Source organism: Phalacrocorax aristotelis, chromosome 1, assembly GCF_949628215.1.
Source record: "Phalacrocorax aristotelis chromosome 1, bGulAri2.1, whole genome shotgun sequence".
Classification (NCBI taxonomy): Eukaryota; Metazoa; Chordata; class Aves; order Suliformes; family Phalacrocoracidae; genus Phalacrocorax; species Phalacrocorax aristotelis.
In genome coordinates, this window is record NC_134276.1 from 74,981,206 (window position 1) to 75,000,150 (window position 18,945).

At 41.8% G+C, this 18,945-nt stretch overlaps 1 protein-coding gene across 4 annotated transcripts in view; it reads right to left on the bottom strand.

Moving 5' to 3' along the window:
- CYFIP1 (cytoplasmic FMR1 interacting protein 1) overlaps positions 1–18,945 on the bottom strand; it is a 78,327-nt gene that overhangs the window by 52,811 nt on the left and 6,571 nt on the right. For all 4 annotated transcript variants that reach the window (XM_075093790.1, XM_075093761.1, XM_075093771.1 and 1 more), the window contains 7 exons: positions 6,806–6,929; positions 6,566–6,655; positions 5,132–5,209; positions 3,970–4,071; positions 2,546–2,727; positions 1,047–1,143; positions 781–909 (listed from right to left, as the gene is read on the bottom strand). In XM_075093790.1, coding sequence (XP_074949891.1) covers positions 781–909; positions 1,047–1,143; positions 2,546–2,727; positions 3,970–4,071; positions 5,132–5,209; positions 6,566–6,655; positions 6,806–6,922 — 795 coding nt within the window. In that variant the 5' untranslated portion in view covers positions 6,923–6,929. The remainder of the gene's footprint in view (positions 1–780; positions 910–1,046; positions 1,144–2,545; positions 2,728–3,969; positions 4,072–5,131; positions 5,210–6,565; positions 6,656–6,805; positions 6,930–18,945) is intronic.

Here is an 18,945-nt window from a genome sequence, read left to right on the forward strand (position 1 = left end):
AGTTCTTACAATAGCAGGAGCTGAGCATTACTCAATTAATATGTTCTAAGCACACATTTACCTAATAAAAGGCCTAAATATGAAAGACACGTTGGATATCCTTGCAGACAGAACACAAATGTTCCAGAGTGCATATATTGTGTCAGGATGCTTCCATTTGGTCCTAATAAACAGAGCCCTTCAGAATCTATACACTGTAGTGACTCTAAATATTTGTCATGAGGCAAATTTTCAATTCTTACCCTATACCTTTTCATCCACTGCAAGACATGCAGCTGATAGGATCAACCACACTTCACATTGCCCGGCACTCTTATTACCTGTACATATTCCAGCTAACTAAACTTACCTACTTACTAACCCTAATTTTAAGCTACTTGTTCTCTGAAATCTCTGATACACAGCCTCACCTCCAAAAGCTTTTTATACAAACTTGCCACATGTCAAAAAATAAAACATAGTAGTTTTTCTTCTGTTGTCATACTACACAGAAACACAATTTCATAGAACTGGTGTCCTAGCAAGGCTGCATTTCAGTCGCGTCAACTTCAATTTATGAAATACAAAAATGGATTAGAAACTTTCTAAATAGATTTAGGATGCAATATAATAAAAAAGACAATGGAGAGGAAAAAAAAAGGCAAAAGGAATAATTTATTTAGTTAACCTGTTTTTTTTTAAAAAAAAAAAAAAGGGCAAAGCAAAAAAACCCAGGAATTCAGTCATTTTTGTCCTGCCTGGACAATTATTTGTTTCATTTTGTACCAGAAAGAAACTTACTTTCAAAAGCATATGTTTCTCACTGGGCGTTAGATACATTTTGTTCTCATAGTAGTCCACACACAAATTTACAATATCTGCAAGCAGTTCTTCATAGCCAACGATCACCTCCAACTGCTGCTGTAAAGACTGGAAAAAAAGAAAAGGCTATTAGTCAACTAGTTATACTCCCTGGGGAACAACAGTTACTACCCAAACGGGAAGAGTTTTATTTTAATAGTTTTGTAAAGCATCAGGTATTTTGCAAAAAGACAATTAAAGCTTACTTGTGTTATCTTGTTGTGGTTGGCAAGGAACATGGAGAGGTTCTGGGATTCTTGAATGGACTGAGGATCTGCCATTTTCCGCAGAAATTGAGCGGCTCTTTGAAAACAAGAAAGAACAGTATGTCTCTTCAGCAGGACTGCTTGTAACCAAATCCGTCCCCTCTCAATAGAAACACACGCGTCCCCAAATCTACCAGGGGAACTCTAAGTTGTCAGCACATCTTGAACTGCCAGTACAATGGTGTAACATTTCACTGCTTGTACAGGATTGTCAACCTCAGCACATCTCCTGCCTCCAAACTCCTGAATCAAGCAGAAAGGGATCTTGGCAGACACAGCCAGTACTTTTTTGTCACAGCTTTATAAAAGTAAGGTATCCAAACACAGGCTATGGAGTCAACAAATCTGCGTCAAGAGGCTGTTTCATAAAAGATAAAGGGAAGGCTTTTTAGGAAAATAGCTGAAAAGAAAAGTGAAAATTTACTATAAGAGAGAGATGGACTTAATTTACACCAAATGAACCGTTTTCCAATCCCAAATCCCCCACTGCAGCCTAGTTAAAAGACCCAATCCAACCAAACCCAAAAACCTTTGGGTATATCCCTCAACTGGTGGGGGCAACAGTGGCTGTATAGATCCAAGGCACACAACAACCCAGGAAAAGTCAGCCTTCCAGAAAACGGTTTGTCCTCCAGAAGCACACCTCCAAAGGAAAAAAAAATGCAAACCGACTAAGTTTAAGAGGTCTCCAGGCACAACAACAACTACAAAAGGCAGCTACTGGTAGAGGTAGAATTTGAATCTCATTTAAGTGGAAGCAGCACAGATACAATTGGCTAGTCATTGCCTGAACGGTTTTCTTTATGAAAGACCACAGATGCTACAGCTGGCATAAAGACTGTCTTTCCCTGATGCTCTGACCACAGTGTTCGACAAAAGATACCCAACACCATCTGGCAGCTCAAGCACAAAACTTGGCCACTGATATCCCGCCTTCCTCCCCTCCCTGCTACACCTGCGGCCACGACAAACTTGAATGGCAAAGCTGAAATGTCTTAAGAATAAGTGTAACAACTCTCAACTACAAACACCAAAAGTAGATGCCACAAATAGAATAGGACAGGATAGAACAGGACAGAATAGAACAGAAGTGGCACAAGTGACCAGAAAGCCAGTTTCCTCTCAGACTTAAAACCAAAAGCTTTACTGAGCAAAGTACATTCATTACATTCAGCGTACACCAAGACAGAAGTATTTGGCAGATTGGCATTAAAAGGCAGAAGAACTTTTTGCTGCTGGAAGAACAGCATAAAAAGAGCAGATTTATTCAACTGCCTAACTGCAGTCAGTGCATCCCTAGTTTCAAGGTAATCTGTCCCACACATGAAGGAACTACTTTTGAAGAGAAATCTGTCAGAAAAAGAGCAACTGCTGCCATCTCGTGGGAGGTCTGTACCCTGGTAGCAGAAAACCAGGTCCTGTTGCTCCTTGCCACTTACCGCTTGTAGGCTGAATGGTCGTTCTTCACGCTGCACTTCATATTTTTCAGCTCATCCAATACCGCAAACATGTTGATGAATTTGCCCAGAGTGATCAGATATGCTTCGGACACAAAGTCCTTCCTCCTCTCCGCATGGCATAAGCGTCTCACCTCCCCACAAAATCGTTCAATTGCATTTCTCTAATGGGGAAAAAAAAAAAAGAAGAATTGGGGAATAAAAGCCATGATGTTTCCAGGAAAAAAGTTTCACCGTGTAACTGGAGCCAGTCCAATGAAAAGCACCACTGAAGCAGAGAAGTGTTTAAAGCATGTGAGGGTAACATGGCACCAGCACAAACTTTCCAACTCCACCTCCATGTACTTGCTGTATGCTGCGTCACCAGTGATTCTGCCACAGAGCTTGCCTGGCACAAAGTACAAGGTTCTTCTTTGCAGATTAAAGTCATAAAACTTTAAAATCCCTTTGAAACAAGTGATTTCGTCTTCTTTAGTGAGAAAGCATATATGCATTAAAGGGCAGATTATAGGCATATTCTCTTAAAACAAACAAAAAAAAAACCACTGTGCACTGATCAATAGCAGTAAATTCCAACTCGTAAAATCATCCTGCCACATATTTATTTGAGGGCTTATTTCCAAGTGCAAATCAGGGCCATTTGAGATGAAGATTACAAGTACAGAAAAAAGACAGCAACTTTGAATGTAAAGAGGAATCTGTTCTGAGTTCAGAGCACTAATCTACTTGAACAAAAGGAGGTTGTTCGCAGTCAGTAAGATCTGCCAGTTGGGGAAGACAACAGGAAATATTACATTTCATTCAGTCTCCTCTTCCTGTGTGCTCCGGGGCTTGCAGGCTCTAGCTGCTCTGGCTCCCTCCGAATAATGCCTGGAATAATGTCTATTGAACCAAATGGCAAGCTGCCGGCACGGGAGGAGAAATCAAGACAGACTGCTATTCTCCAGGGCTCATGTAGCTCAAGTGGCTGGCAGGTCACAACAACTGTGTTAGCTTGACTCAATTATGAGTTTCTGTAGCAAAGTTGCACCTGCTGCTCTGGTGTCCAGACTTGCGGATCCCTCACCCCCCAACAAATGGTTTCTGTGCCGAGATGCTTTTATATATGCATGTGAAACATATTCTATTTCTATTTCCTTTCTTCCTAAAGCACCAGAACTGTCCCCATGTGCTATGTAGGGACCATATGCTATAACCTTCAATTTTAAGCTAAAAGTCTTAATGGAGATCGCCTGAGGTTTTTAAGATAGGCATTCGAAATTTTCCCCTTCTGTGAGACAATATGGGGTTTTTTTTCAGAGAATAATGACTTCAAAGTTCAGTATCTGAGCACACAGTGCCAAGCATACAAAACAGGAATATAAAGATACAAGCCTACTGACAAATTTTGTTTCTATTCCTTTTACCTGAAAATACATAAAATTCATCAGTTTTGTGACTTCTGGCTCCAGAACTTCCACAGTTTTCTCATAGATTTCTACCCTGTTAGGCTGCTCGTTGCACTTGACCTGAGGACAATTAAAGAGATCATTATACTTGGGACTTTTCCTGATAAAGCCTCAGAAACTAACATCCCAATGACAACTTGAGAAAATGTATTATCATCCTGAAGAGACAAACTTAAGGTATAAATTGCTGTTTCAGGAATTTTATGTTAGTCTTCTAAGATTAACAATGGTAAAAAACAAACAAACAAAAGCCCACAAAAACTAAAACCCAAAAAACAAACAACTAAGATTTTTCTCTCTATGGTTAGGACAATATTCTTTCCACATTATTAAGCCACTTGCTGAAAGTCATGAACTAAAATAGGGCCAAAACCAGAAATTAAAATAGATTACCTGCTTTCTACTCTAAATATTTAAACCACAGGATAAGCCTTTCTTGCATTTCAGTGCAAAGATAATTGCATTACAAACTCCTTTTAAAGCAGGCAGGTGTCAGCTCATGGTTATCATGTTGTTCAGTTTTCTGATGCATGTTAATATTCTTCCCACCCCACCTCTGAACAAATATTCCCAGACACCTGAGGCTGCCTGTAGATTTCTCATCTATTCACAGGGTTTTAATTCGTGTACAGATCAATAAAACACTGCGTAGCTCTGACAGTCAGAAAATTACTACTTAGGATGCTAGAAACTTAGATGTTTAAACCTGAATTGTAATTATTACATGCTATGCCACCTGCAAAATCTGTTCTGAACTTAAGTATTAAGTTGGGGGTGGGTCCATTCTCTTGAATGAAATTAATTAAATTTTTACCTCAAACAGATTTGACAATCAAAGATTTTCCTTCTAGAGCACATTACTCCTATACTACTCTTGAACCAATAAGTAAGATTAACACAAACCCCATGAGGTATTGATATAGCTCCCTTAAAAAAGAGAGACCAACTGGTCCCCAAGTGCTAAAAGACACTATGGCATGCCCAGCTTGCCTGTTTGGGAGTCAAAGTAGACTACATTTCATAGCTCCTTGATAAAGCTATATCCATACAACTCCACACCAAAAGAAGATAGAATTTAGAAGTTCACATGATGCGTGACAGCTTAATTTTCATCCTTTACCTGAGGAATGGCTCTTGAGCAGCTTCTCCATGTGTATAACATGACTGCATATTCCTGACCCTCTTCCAGCATTTCATTCTGCAAGACAGACACTCAACATAATTAGGCATCATACTACAAAAGGGTCAAATCCACTTGTCTTCCATCATTCCAAACCCTTGCCCAAACAAACCCATTTCTCTTATCAGAATGTATATGTACAAACACGAATATATTGCAAGCTGAATGATACATCATACTGAATGTATGTAAAGCAATATTACCATATTTCATAAGCTCTGCTGGCACATTACATGCATTAGAGCTGACCAGCTACTGAGGTCCAGCTTGGCTATAATCAAACGGCTAAAAAAAAATTCATTTATTCTTACTCATCTGTTTTAGCACCCAACCTAATTCTGAAAGAATTCACATCATCTTCTTCATATCACATAAGCCAACAAACACTATCACCAAATCACTATTCAACAACTGCAGCAATTATACCTACCTAATGACAAAAAAACCTATCATCTCCCCAGATCACAGTGTCTCTAGTTTTGGGAAGAAAGAACAACACAAAAAACAATCTGATCTATCAAAATGCTAATCTGAAAGTGGGGTGGGGGGTGTTTGGTTTTCTTTTTAAACTGGGGTACAGCAGGAGGAATGGTCAAGGATGAAAGAGTAAGCACATGCAGAGCAATATCCTTTTTTATATGTCAAAGGAGAGGGCCTACAAGAGCAAGACAGGCTGAGCAGTCGCCAGATAATTTTAAGAGTAAGTAGACTGGTGTAAATTTACATAATTTTCAGCAGCATGTAGTCAGGTTCCAAGCTTCCAAGGGTGCCATGAAACAACAAGTTCAGTACAGACCAGCATTTGCAGCCTGGAAGTTCTTTTTGTATCTTTTGTATCCCAAAACAGCAACACCATCAGCATAGGTGGATGGAGTTACTAGTATGAAGTCTTATCTTATATTGTGGAACTGTTAAAAACCACAAAATACCTTACACAAATGCATGCCAATAAACCACTAACATATACACTCCACAGTGAGGAAGCCAACAAAAACCCTTGAATACAACTAAACTGACTGAGTAGTAGTGAAAATCTCAGAGGAGGGAAGGTAATTTTTCACTCAAGTTACAGAAGCTACCTGTCAATACAACCAGCTCACCTCAGAATACTGGAAAAATGCACAATGAAAGCAAGAAACTTTTCAGCCACATCGGTCGATCAAGACGACCGACCATTTTTAAATTATCAAGAAGTACATGTATGAATAAAGAAAAGCCACACACTCTTTTACCTCACTGCTTTCTGGAAGTGTTGTAGGTAACCTGATTTCTGGTTTTCTGTGACCATGGTTCTCATAATGAAATGCAAGAAGACATGTTACTCTCCTTTTTTTCTAAGTTAACACAAAAGTATATATCTGAACATCTACTTACCATGCTAGAATGGACTGTAGCTTGCTCGATGTATCTTGCAATGCCAGTGACAAATGCATTTCTGTCCTCAAAATTAGTGTTGAAGTTTGGCTGCAGAGAAAGCAAAATGCATAATTTAATCCTTGATAGGAAAAAGAATTTTTATCTATATTGCAAATAAAAAAATACTTTGGGTTTGGTTGGTTTTTTATTTCCTTAACAGCAACTGGAAAAACTCTTTTTCCTGCAATGACAACACACCTGGTAAAGCAGAGATGATGGTGGGGGTTCAATACACGGTTGCTGATCTGGCAATGGTAATTCTTCCAAGAGGTCCACGTTGGACAAGGCATCTTCCAGTGTTACTTGAGCAGTCATTTTGTACCTGGTTAAAACACACATGCATACTTACAGATATGTATACATACATACAACTTTTCATGTGTTATTACATACACAGAAAGCAAACGAGTAATATGAAGAGCAGGGAACTACTTAGGTTGTGGGAAATGTGCAGTTTCCTTTCAATCACAACAAAAGGGAAACAAGTCAAACCGAAACCCAGCTGGTTTTTGTATACAAGTTTAAAAATGACTTTTAGGACTAACATCCTCCTCCTTACTTTTCTGAGTTGAGAAATGTTTCTCTTCCCCCATGGCTGCACACCAGAAACACACAAAAAATAGAGGAAAGGATGACCTCTAATCGCAGTGAAGAAAGGAAATCTACTATGTAATCTCCTCTGGTTAAATTAGAAGGAAGGTTATTCCATGGTCTGCTTCAATTACAATAAACAGAAAAATCCTGTAACAAGCACAGGTATACAACTCCCCTGTAAGGTTTCCATTTTGAGCCAACGAGTCTTCAAACCCTTATCCACAGATACTACTGCCAGCCCATCTTCAGGAGACCTGGCTGCCAGAAGGTGCCAGCAGTCTCCAGTGTTTCATGCCTTAGGACATCCAGATCCGCTTTGAGAAGTTAGTGGTAGAAAGGCACAAAACCCCTCAGGGTCACGGTGGTCTCTGTACATCTCTGACTGCTGTCACTGCATGGGGGTTTGAACCAAGAACAGCAAGAAGAAGAAATTTTAGGAAGAAAGTGTGGGTTGAAGAACAACTCAATCATCTGCTTCTGTAGAATGACCTACTCATCCCCCTCGGTGGAGTCATTCCTCATTTTTAAGGTAACACCTCTAATCAAGCTGAGTCTTTTTTCCCTATGGGGCTTTGCAAGTTATTTTCCCCCATTTATAAGAGCAAAACCATGCCCCTACTATGAAGGAAGTGTCTGAGTACAGCCCTTGGCTCTAACCAGGAGGGCAGGAACACCACCTGAAGCACAAGCACCCGCACCCCGGAGGGGCAGTGCCCTGCATGACACGTGTCACCCTGTGGAGCTGTGCTACCTCCGTGTGCAGTGAGGGAACGAGCAGATCTCGCTGCAACTTTACCGAAAGCCTACCCAGAGAGAGACCCAGGACGGGCAGGCAATCCCCCCACTCGCTGCTCTTTTAGCGGCCTGGCAGAAAAACCTCCTCACTTTCTCTTACCTAATTAAGGTTTCCTGGGGAAAACCCCACAGAAACAAAGGGCAAAGCTGACAAAAAACCCCAAAACCCAAAGCAAAGGGAAGTGATTACCTATCTGTCTTCAGAGACCAACCCTGCATCCCAAGCCATTGCCACAAAGTTAATAACGCACCATGTACAAAGAGAGCTCACCGACAACTTTAAACGGCCACCATCAGAAAGGTCCACAGGCTTTTTGCCTCTTGAAACCCCAGCCCAAACCTTGCTTCTAGCCTGAGCATCTTAGTTTTTGTTAAAATAAATAAATAAATAAATGCTCATATTGTGCAATTTGCAATCCTTGCCGAAAAAGGAGGAAAGACTGGACTGACAGGAATGCTGGCTGGCAGACCTGCACCAGGACACTTGCCCAACACCTGCCTACACCCAGCTCAAGCTCCTTCACAAGAACCACAGTTATTCTCAAACTAGAGACCAGCAAAAACCTCCCTTCAATAAATAAACAAATGCCAAAAAATTTCCATTTCTGGGCAAAAGTCCTGTGAGGAGGTCAGACTCTCAACAGTTTTACCCTAAAGGAAATGGAAGAGAGTTGCTAAGAAGATGGAGCATTTCAAACAGACAGTATTTTAATTCTTGGTCTGAATATCTATAGATCAAGCTTTAGGTAAAAAAAAAAAAAAACAAAACAAAAAAAACCACAACATTTTACATAGGTTAGTCTGACAGGCTCCTTCCAGCTTGAAACTCTTCCTCCTCTTCGCTTCCCTATCAAAGCAGAAACACCTGACTGTGCGGCTGCTCTGGGACATCCAGTGGTGGGACCGATGGGCCCACAGCCCTCTCCCCCACTGTACCACAGGGCAGGCCAGCAAAATGCTGTCTCCAAGAAAGCACAACAGAGGCATGCTACAAAAAACTGCTCCACCTGTGCTCCAAAATCGATAGTGAAAAATGGCTGCCCATTCTACACCAAAAATTACTGCTCTTATCCACGTAAAGGGGAGCTGCCACTGAGCGCCAGGAAAGTATCAACACCCTCTCCCCAATGCACACATCTTCCCTCTCCTCCTAAAACATGATCCATCGGTGTCTCAGGTCCCTGGTGCAGGAGAGAGCCAGGCATCCACAAAACCTGACTTGAGTTTTCCCAGCACTACAAGCAAATATTCTGAAGACAGGGCCCCTAATCCCCATACATGCTATTTCAGAAAGCACACCTGAACACTTTTGCCTCAACATTTATAATTGCGCAGGGGTTATTCTCCAGCGTCAGCTTTCTATGTTCACACTGTCAGCCATTAGACTATGTGTGGATTTTTTTTTAATACTGGGAAAATAGTTTAAAAATAGCAACCAAAGCATAAGCAAAACCAAAATCCCATCTCACTTACACTGCCATCTACTTAATAGCACACGTCTGGGAAACCCCCGTTAGCAGGCCAGAGGCACCAGCTATGAAACAGAAGCTTCCTGCTGTCCTCTGGGTTGTGAAAAGAAATACAGGAAAGTGCATTTTGCCAAGGCCTTCAGCACAATTTCCTAAAGACGGATCAGCATTTTTTTGAACCACGAAAACGTAAGTGATCGGGCACATACTGTAACAAAAGCCTTCTTGTTTTAAGGTCGCTTGCTGACAGCTCCAGTTTGTAATTCTGCCGAAGGTATCCACACACCTGGCGTTTTGTTGGCCCAGTTCAACACTCCTGTTTCTCCAGCTTTTTACTCTGGTGCCCAGCAAGACGTGGAGGAGGAAGCAGCACCTTCCTGCCCAGCTTTGACACATTTGCAAACGTTGTGAGGGCATGATTCACCCTTCCCCTCTGCCCCCCAGGAAGCCAGCAGCAGGCAGCAGCGGCGGGGGGACAGCTGGAGCTTGGCCACACTCACACCATGTTAGCTGGGAGACAACGTCCCACAGCCAGGTGACACCAGAACACGGTCCGAGCCACCTCCTCACCTGATGCAGAAGCCCTGGGACCAGGACAGAGAAGATTTCCTTTAACTTTGGGGTTCCCCCCCCTTTCTTTTCTGCTGTTGTTGTTAATAAAACCAGCTCCAGAAGACATCAGCTGTTTCTAATGTACAACAATGGACGGCTGGCATAACAAGAATTTTCTTTTCCCCTTAAGTCTCAGAAAAATTAATTGAAGAAAACTAACATTCCCAAGACACAAAATTGGATAGTTTTGCCTGCTTAAGATTCAGTCACTACGAGTTACAGGTGAAATTACTGGGCAGGAGAGCTAATGCTTTAACAGACTCCTTTATGGTAGAGAACATAAGAAACTTCAAAGACCTACTTAAAAAATTCAGAAGCTGCAGTCTGATTAGGAGTTTACCTAAATGAGAACAGCTTAAAACACTGTAGTCATAATTATAGTCATGTCAGTAAATTTATTCAAGCTATGAGAATTACCTTCTTACTAAAATCCTACAATGTTGTGTTTTCAGCTTTGCACCTACCTGAGATTTTCCAGGATGGTTTTTCTCAGGTAGGAGACATGTAAGAATTATTTCTGAAATAATCCTCTTTTTCTTTTTGTTACCTTTGTATCAGGACCCATCACTAGAGCAGTAGAGACAAAATGCACTCCAAGAATGTGTTTTTCTGGACATACACACAACTTAAAAACCATTCGTTACCTGACATCCTCTCTCCAGCAGAGAGAATCACATATGGAGGAATGCTCTTTTGCTAAATTTTGGTGTTTGATGAGCACGCCCAGCTTTCTAAGCAGGAGACAGCAGCATCTGTGCTGATTCTCAGCCACTTTTTCTGGATTTCAAAACAAGAAAATCCCCATCTCCTACACAGACAAGCTTCAGCCTTACAGTGTCAAGCCTTACCACGTCCAAGGATCAGAGGTATCAGGGCTTTTAGGGAAACTGAGTAGGTTAGTGCAAGTCCACTGACTAGCTTAAATTCATATATTCTTCCTTTTCTTCAGTTCTGAAGGAGATCAGCACTGGCTGGGCTTGACCTGCTCAGAAAAGCTCACTGAGCCACCTCTATCGCACTTTGTCCATAAGAAAAACAACAAAAAAAGGCACCAAACCCTGAAGACCCTTTAGAGTTGTTTACATTTCTGTTTTAACTTCAGAGCTGGCTTATTATTGAAACATATTCAGACAAAAGATTTGCCCATCTTTTTTAAATGTCATAATTCTGTACCGTTGTTCACAGCCATGTGGTATGCAGTGCCCTGCTTACAAAAATTGCTCTGGTATTTAGAGGAGACGAGTGTCAATCCTAGCAGAGACACCATTTCCACATCTCCATCCTTGCAGAATAATGTTGAGGTCTGTGCAAAAGATCTATATTCTTAATTCTAAGCATATCAGAAAACGTCCAGCATGCATCTCTCAGCCTTGCCCTTTTAGGCCTCCTGAGGCTTCAGGCTATTTGGAAAAAAACTATGTGCAGAAGAAAATTATGGCAAAAAGCCTTTTGGACAAAAAAAGTAGAAAAGTGACCAGAAGAAATAACAAAAAAAAAAAAAAACAACTAGAAGGTAAGGACAGAAAAAGCAGAGAGTAAAGAGCATTAACTTGAGAATCACTTGTGAGCAGAAACCACCTGGAAATTGTTGCTACATCCAGACTGTTACCTGTGGCAACCCACCATGTGTCAAGTGGGAATACTGCTGGCTTACTGCTCTGATGGTTGTGTGGGGCTAGAAACTTAAAAATTCAAGGTGAGGGTGCTCAGGTGTTCCCAGGGTGTCAAATCTTTGAGTGACTGGAGCTTACAGGATAGTGTTACAGAATCACTGCTGTAATACTATTCAGGTCTCAAGCTCAAAACTAAAAAAAATTCCCCCAAATTCTAGGGAGTTAGGTAGTTATAAAAAAAAAAGAGCTTTTAAGATTTCTTCCAGTGGCAGAGTTAAGCAGGTCAGATTGTTTATCAAAAAGAAGATCAAAAGATGACTCAGTCTATAAATAGCTAAAACAGGAAAGTTATGCTTGATGATAGGAGATAGTTATTCTATGTGTTCAGCAACGGCGTACACAATCCAACAGATGTAACTTGTAGCTCACAACTAAGTTTAAAAAAAAATAAATATGGGTAAAGCAAATGAACTTAGGTTACTGCAGGCTTCTTGAGACCTTGTTATAAATGCAGAAATTACCATGCGGTTCCTCTTTAGCCTCAGCCACAACCACCTGTCCAAGACTTCCCCAGAAACAGCCTCTAATGGCCCTAAGAATCTATCCAGCTGAGCTTTAAAAAGACATTGATTCCCAACATAAAAAGTTCAGCCTCGAATAACTGGGTTTGATAATATCTACTTACAGATGAGAAATAAAGCCCTTCACCAAAAAAATTATCAGATGAAATTCTATGGCTGTGTCAGACAAGACCAGGAGATGATGAGGATGGTATCATGTTATCACAAAACATAAAAAAAAAAATCAAAAGGTATATTGAGTATCCTGAAAATATATAGGTAAAGAATGGGAAGTAACTCCTTCGAAAGGTACAAGTACGTATGCTGTTGCAAACTGGCATTATCCCCTGGACTAAGATTGTCAAGTGACCATTCCTACAAAAAAAACAGAAAAATAATATAATTGAGCCCATTGGTTAAAAAAAAAGTAGAGAGTATCAAGCTCCACTGAAATCAACCTTTCTTCAGAAGACACTATTACTCAGCAAGCAGAGGCACTCACTTTGAGGCAATCCTTGCCTTCCTTTTTGGAAAAAGGAGTAACAACGTTAAACTTCCCTCAAATAAACAAAAATAATTAAAACCTAAATATAGCTGACAGGAGTTTTCTCCTTTCCATCACTCACTCAAAGATTTGACACCCTGGGAACACCTGAGCACCCTCACCTTGAAGTTTTAAGTTTCTAGCCCCACACAACCATCAGAGCAGTAAGCCAGCAGTATTCCCACTTGACACATGCTGGGTTGCCACAGGTAACAATCTGGATGTGGCGACAATTTCCAGGCGGTTGCTGAAAACTCCTTACACACAAAAGATGGCACATCTTTAGCCATACTGCTGCGTACCGGAAAGGATCAAACACACACAACTGGGTCTATTGCTACCACATGCTCATCTTGTGCCCTGGTAGGTAAACTTCCATGGAAAACAAAAGAAGAGTTCAGCTGAATAGCACAGCAAGGGAAAGATCAGGGGAGTCAGCAGGCAATGCTCCAGAGAGGGAACCCCTCCCCAGCACCGATATTGCACATGGAGGTGCAGCAGCCAACCTCACAGCACCGCCCAGGGCACTCAAGCTGATAAGGCAAGCAAAGGCTCATCTCATTTAGGCAACAGCTCAGCTCTTCAGTAACAGTGATTTCCTTTTATCATTAACCTCCGATTTTTAAAGCATACCTTCAGCTGAATTACCAGAACATCCCAATAGTCTGAGAGTAAAAGTCTTTGCTCAGCTGGCTCGTCAAGCTGCCCTGGCACAAAGGGCTACAGCAAGCTAATAGTGGTAGATGAAAAAGTGATGGATGAAATAAGTTCCTGCACTCGTTCATCCCGCTTTTCAGATGGAGTCTGAAAATGGGTGCTGAAAAATGAGGTGCGTCCCACCTGTTCCTGAACAAACCGCCAGCCGCCTAGGCTGTCTGCACGGCAGCGATAGCAGAGCAAACCCCTCCGGAGGACCTGTCCTCTTTGGAGCAGCCCATCTACCACTGCTTTCTCTTTTGACAGAGTCCCTCCCTCCCTGCCCCAAACGCACACACCACAACCTCCGGCCGCACTTGGCCAGGCAGGTGGGAAGAGCTAAATGGGCAAAGAGTTAAGCCACGCTGAATCTCAGGGTGAGAAGAGTCAGACAAGTAACAGTACGGGCTGATCTTCCTCTGTAGTTAAGGAAAAGCAGCAGGACGCAGAGGGAAATGGAAGGGCCCAACTTCACACAGACAGCGTAAGTGCTTTTCCTGGAACAAGGCATAAAACAGAGTCATCGTTCAAATGCAAAAGAGAGGGTTGAGCACTGAAATAATCATAAACTCTTCGTTTTCACGAACTGTACAAGTCAGACCACAGGGACTCATTTTCTTCACCGTTCTTGGATACCAGTACCTTAAATACAGATCTCAAAAAACAAACATTTTCAGTCATTTAACCATGAGTTCCAAGAAAACTTAAAGTTTAAATGAAGCATGAATCCATTCAAAATGCACTTCAAACAGCCTGAAACAGGACAGGAAAAACATATCCTATGGCTACCACAAATGCATGACAAGTTCCCACTGCTCGAGAGGAGAGGTTGGGTCCTCCAGTGACAAATGGCTGGATCAGCAGTTTGGGGCTGCAGCTGGCAGCCAGGGGCCCCCAGCCACGCTGCGAGCTAGGATCAGCAAAGCCTGACCCACTGAATGCTGCTGTTCTCTCTTTCTCCAATGCAGCAAAAGCTGCCCCAGTTTGTTCAGCAACATGTTAGTGCAACTGCACAAGTGGGGCAAGAAGAGATGCTGCCGCACACCCCACCTCCTGCTGCACAGAACAGGCCACAGTTCTGCACAGCATACATCCAACACCAATAAAACACGTGCAGATATTAGAGTGAGAATACAGCCCGTGAAAGCAGAGGTGTTTTGGGATGTTCAGGGAATCAGTTTTGGTAAGACCATGCTCTATGTAACCCAAAAAGGTCTCAAACACTGCAATTTATAAGTGGAAAAAATTATTTCACATCCAAAAACGTGGAGAAGAATCATGCCAAAAAGTGAGATAATTAAGGTGGAGTCTAAACAACTAATAAAAAATTGCTGGATTACAGAAATTTTAGACTATTTTATGACTTTGCAGATGAGAACACAGTTTCATTTGATGGAAAACAGGTGTTGAGAAGGGATGGCCCCTGTCTTTTTGCAGTCCACTGGACACATTTTTCCATTTTGCTTTTAAATAGATGCATTTGATATCCAAGTGCTTGTACATGTTCCCAGGCTCAAAATAAGACAAAGAGGAAGTCTGTCTGTACTTCAAATAGCACTTCCTTTGACATTGCCTCTCTTCTTTCCTAATTCTGCAAAAGCATCTTTGAAACCTAAATTAAAACAAAATCTCAAGCCTGGCCCGGAGACTGAAGATTGCAATTGCCATGCAATCTGTGAATTGAAATATGCATCCTGATGAGTTGTTTTGTCTCTTTAAAACAGGCATAAATAAATACATAAATACATAAAGCAAAGCTTACCCTACTTTACAGGACAGAATACCATGATGAAAATCAGGAAAATTCTATGTACAACAGTTAGAGGGACAAGAGAAGCATATCCTTCAAAAAGGCATTCCGCAGTCCATGCATAGAAGGAGACAAATTAAAATAGAGATAAATTGAAAAAGATGACTGAATAGCCTGCTGAACTGGGGTCTATGGGATCAATTTCAGTGAACTCCAAGGGATCTAATGACAACACTCCCACAGGAATAGGCTCAGTCTGCACAGCAGCAGAAGTTTTATCCCTATAGCAACACAACACTTCCAGGTTTCTTCTGTTCCATTGTATCATCCTTCCATGTTACTGGTTTGCAGAAAATCGATTAAATAATTTTTCTGCGAAGAAAATTCGATTAAATATTCTGTGTAATGTTCCTACTCAGGTTAAACCATGAGACAGATCACAAAAGGCCCTTGTGAAGGGAAGAGCTAACAAAAGGAATGAATCTTCCAAGAACAGCACAGCAATTACTATAATATCCACTTTCTTTCAAACCTGCACAATCTCTCTCAAAATTTCCCTTTTAGTTCTATTTCAATTAAACCTAGCAATTCAGACCGAGCAGAAAACATTTTAACAGACTGATAACTACAGTGCTTCAGAGAACAGCAATGCACTGGATCTTCTCCATTCAAATGCTCTTTTTCCATGCTCTGGACAGCACAGTCTGCCTTTTTGCAAAAGGGATCAGCATAAGATGTTCCTTTTGGGACTGGAGCTCCTCTTCGTTCCTAAGCAACAGATTTGCATAAACTGAAGGAGCAAAGAAAAATGCTTTTCACATCATTTCCTGGCCTGCCTGATTAAAGTAAAAGACAGAAGAAAGCAAACAGCAGCTGACAGTCCTTTGTGCAACAGATTTGACATACTCTTAAGCTTTCAAAAATACCTCTGTGACTGGAATAAAAAAGGCTCAATATGTGCAAAAAGGAAAACAAAAATTCCTGCACTGAATTATGCCACCCCAGCACCACAGCAAGTCCCAGAAGAATGGCCACAAAATGGAAACAATTAATTTAGTATTAGGCTCCTATGGGGCAGCATGGCTCATGTTAACTGCTTTGCCCTGCCATCGGAGGAAGCAAGCTTCCAAGAGCAGACACAGATTTGGAAGAAAACATAATGCTAACGCACAGAAAATCTTTTTTTAGAAACTCTCAACTTCCCAAACTGAAAGCACTTTGCATTCAGTCATGTGTAAATCTTTCACGCGACCTTCTTCATTAAGGTAGCCTACATTGTTACCAGTGCAGCTTCTGTCCCGTACAGGGAAACATCATGACAAGAGATTCCCGTGTCTTTCCACAAGCAATAACTATGCTATGACTGTGCAACCAAGGTTCAAGCGCTCAGAGATACAACAGTCTTATCACTTCGGACACCGAGTTCTGGGCAGCATCAGATACTTCGGTAAGCAACAGCAGCACCATTTATGAAACCCAAAAGCCACGCTTTCATGAGTCAGTACTGTTCCTGCACCATAATCAGGGTCAGGAGGACACTGCCGCTAACAATGCCATCACGTAGCTGAAACAGCTCACCGACACGCTGACCACCATCACTCAGATGACAATTGGTCATGCTTGTCAATTAACTATAGGCGTTCCCTCCCAACATCCTGGGCAAATTCAAGCACATTTCCAATGACATGAAGGTCTGACACCCTACTATCATCACAACAGGTTATGCATGGGAACTCTCAGGCTCTTTGGGCAAAGCCTACATCAAGACTGGTGAGCCACAGTGGGACAGAATTGCCTTTCTTGATGCCTGCTACCAGGTTCAGATCTACTGGCTACTCCTTTTTAAAGCAGCAGTAAGAAAACTCTCCCATGTTAGAGAATATCATGTAACCCTAGCACTCCAGTATCACAGCACAAGGCTGGAGTCACTAAATTCTTGCTAGCAAGTTCGCACAAGAGTGGGTTTACCTTTTCCTGCTGTGCTAGCAGCCAGCAGTGACACATGAATGAGCACGTACCAATTCTACAGCAGCAGTACCTGCAGTGGACGATGCAGCAAGTAATCACTCAGAATTTCAATATGCTGCCTGGCTAGTGCTGTGCTTCTGCAGTATCATCCCACATCTTGAAGCTTTGGAGGAGAGAGGCAACAACCTGATGATAAAACATAGGGCCAAATGCTATCCCCGTGCAGGAACCTCAAGAGTAGCGCAATGCACACAATTCCAAAGTGGAAAACTGATTCTGCTTGTTGCCATTTGTTTTATTCTAGAAGCCATTACAATGATATGGGAGAAGCCTAACCCTGTAAATTTTGCTCCAAAGGCATCCCATGTATGTGAACAAGGAGGAAGGGCCTGTCACTGCAGTTTGGTCCGCAGCATGCAACCCTCTCTGCAGCGGCACTTGTGCTTGATTTAGTCTTATCTGTGTAACTAAGCCTGAAGTCCAAGATAAGTTGCCAATATAAAATAAAATTTAAAAATCTGCTATTGGTGGAGCTAGATGGCTGAGGGGGCTTGTGTTGATTTAGTAATTAATTCTTACTTTTTTTCCATGTTCACTCGGAACACTAAATCTGCATAATCCTAAATTTACATACATATTAAAAACCCTTCCACAATATTTAGCCTCTCTTCAGGCTGGAATTAAGTTAAAAGATTTAACTGTTGCCTCATTCTAGGTAGGGTGCGCTGAGATCTGTTCTGTGTTACACTTATTTGCCTCACCCCTTTAACACTCCCATGATGCTACATCTTTGATTTGCATCAACTGCAACTTACGTTTTGCTTGTCCTTCAGCTTCCCGTTCTTTTTATTGCTTCTTGACTCACTCGTTCCCCTTCTCTTTTTCATGTTCTTTTCCTCTCACCCAGTTCACTCCTCCCCTCCCCCACTGTTTAATCTTCTCTTCTTGTTTTGCCCCTTTGGCCATCTTGCCGTGCTGCTGCGGAGATCTCCTGCAGCTGTCCTCAACGCGCATTTCTTCCATACTTTTGTTTCTGATTTTTCCTGCTGTTGCATGGGTGTGTTAGGAAGCAATGCTGCACAGCATTGCTTTGGGCAAGACTAAAGTTTAGCACTGAAGCACAGCGCTTACGGCATGTTTAGCAGTTGGGAAAAACTCTCTCATTTTTTAGCAAGGATAAGATTCCCAAAATAAGGACTCTGTAAAGAACAAGGAAGGAAGCAGCAAGAGCAATAACCACCCCAGAAAGCAGAAAGCACGTACGCTCTGAGTTAACTTGGCATTCCTCAGACACACCACGTTTCATCCCGCAGAAAGACTACCATCACAGATTGCTCATGCTCATGCCTATTCAGTGTGGGTTTGGTTGGTTGTCCTTTGTATTTGGGGTGGGGGTACTGCTGTTACTTCAGTCAAAAAGGGTGCATATGCTGAAAGAAGCAGTGGATGGTGGGCTGAGCATCAGTCTGTCACACTGCTGGTGAGGGAGACGAGCCACAAGGATCGAGAGGAAGACAAGAGTCTGGAGTGTTTCAATTTCTATTTAAGTAATAACAGAATCCCTCAGCCTTAGACAAACTGTTTATTTAAGCAGTACTTTCTTTTCATAAGGCTGGGGACAAATAAGGAAGAAAATGCTGTTTTCTCAGGGGAGAGAGAGATAGTACTCTCCTCTTGAGCCCATTTCCAGACATGGTTGCTCCAAGGCGAGTCTCACGGCTTCCTGTTGGAGCCCAC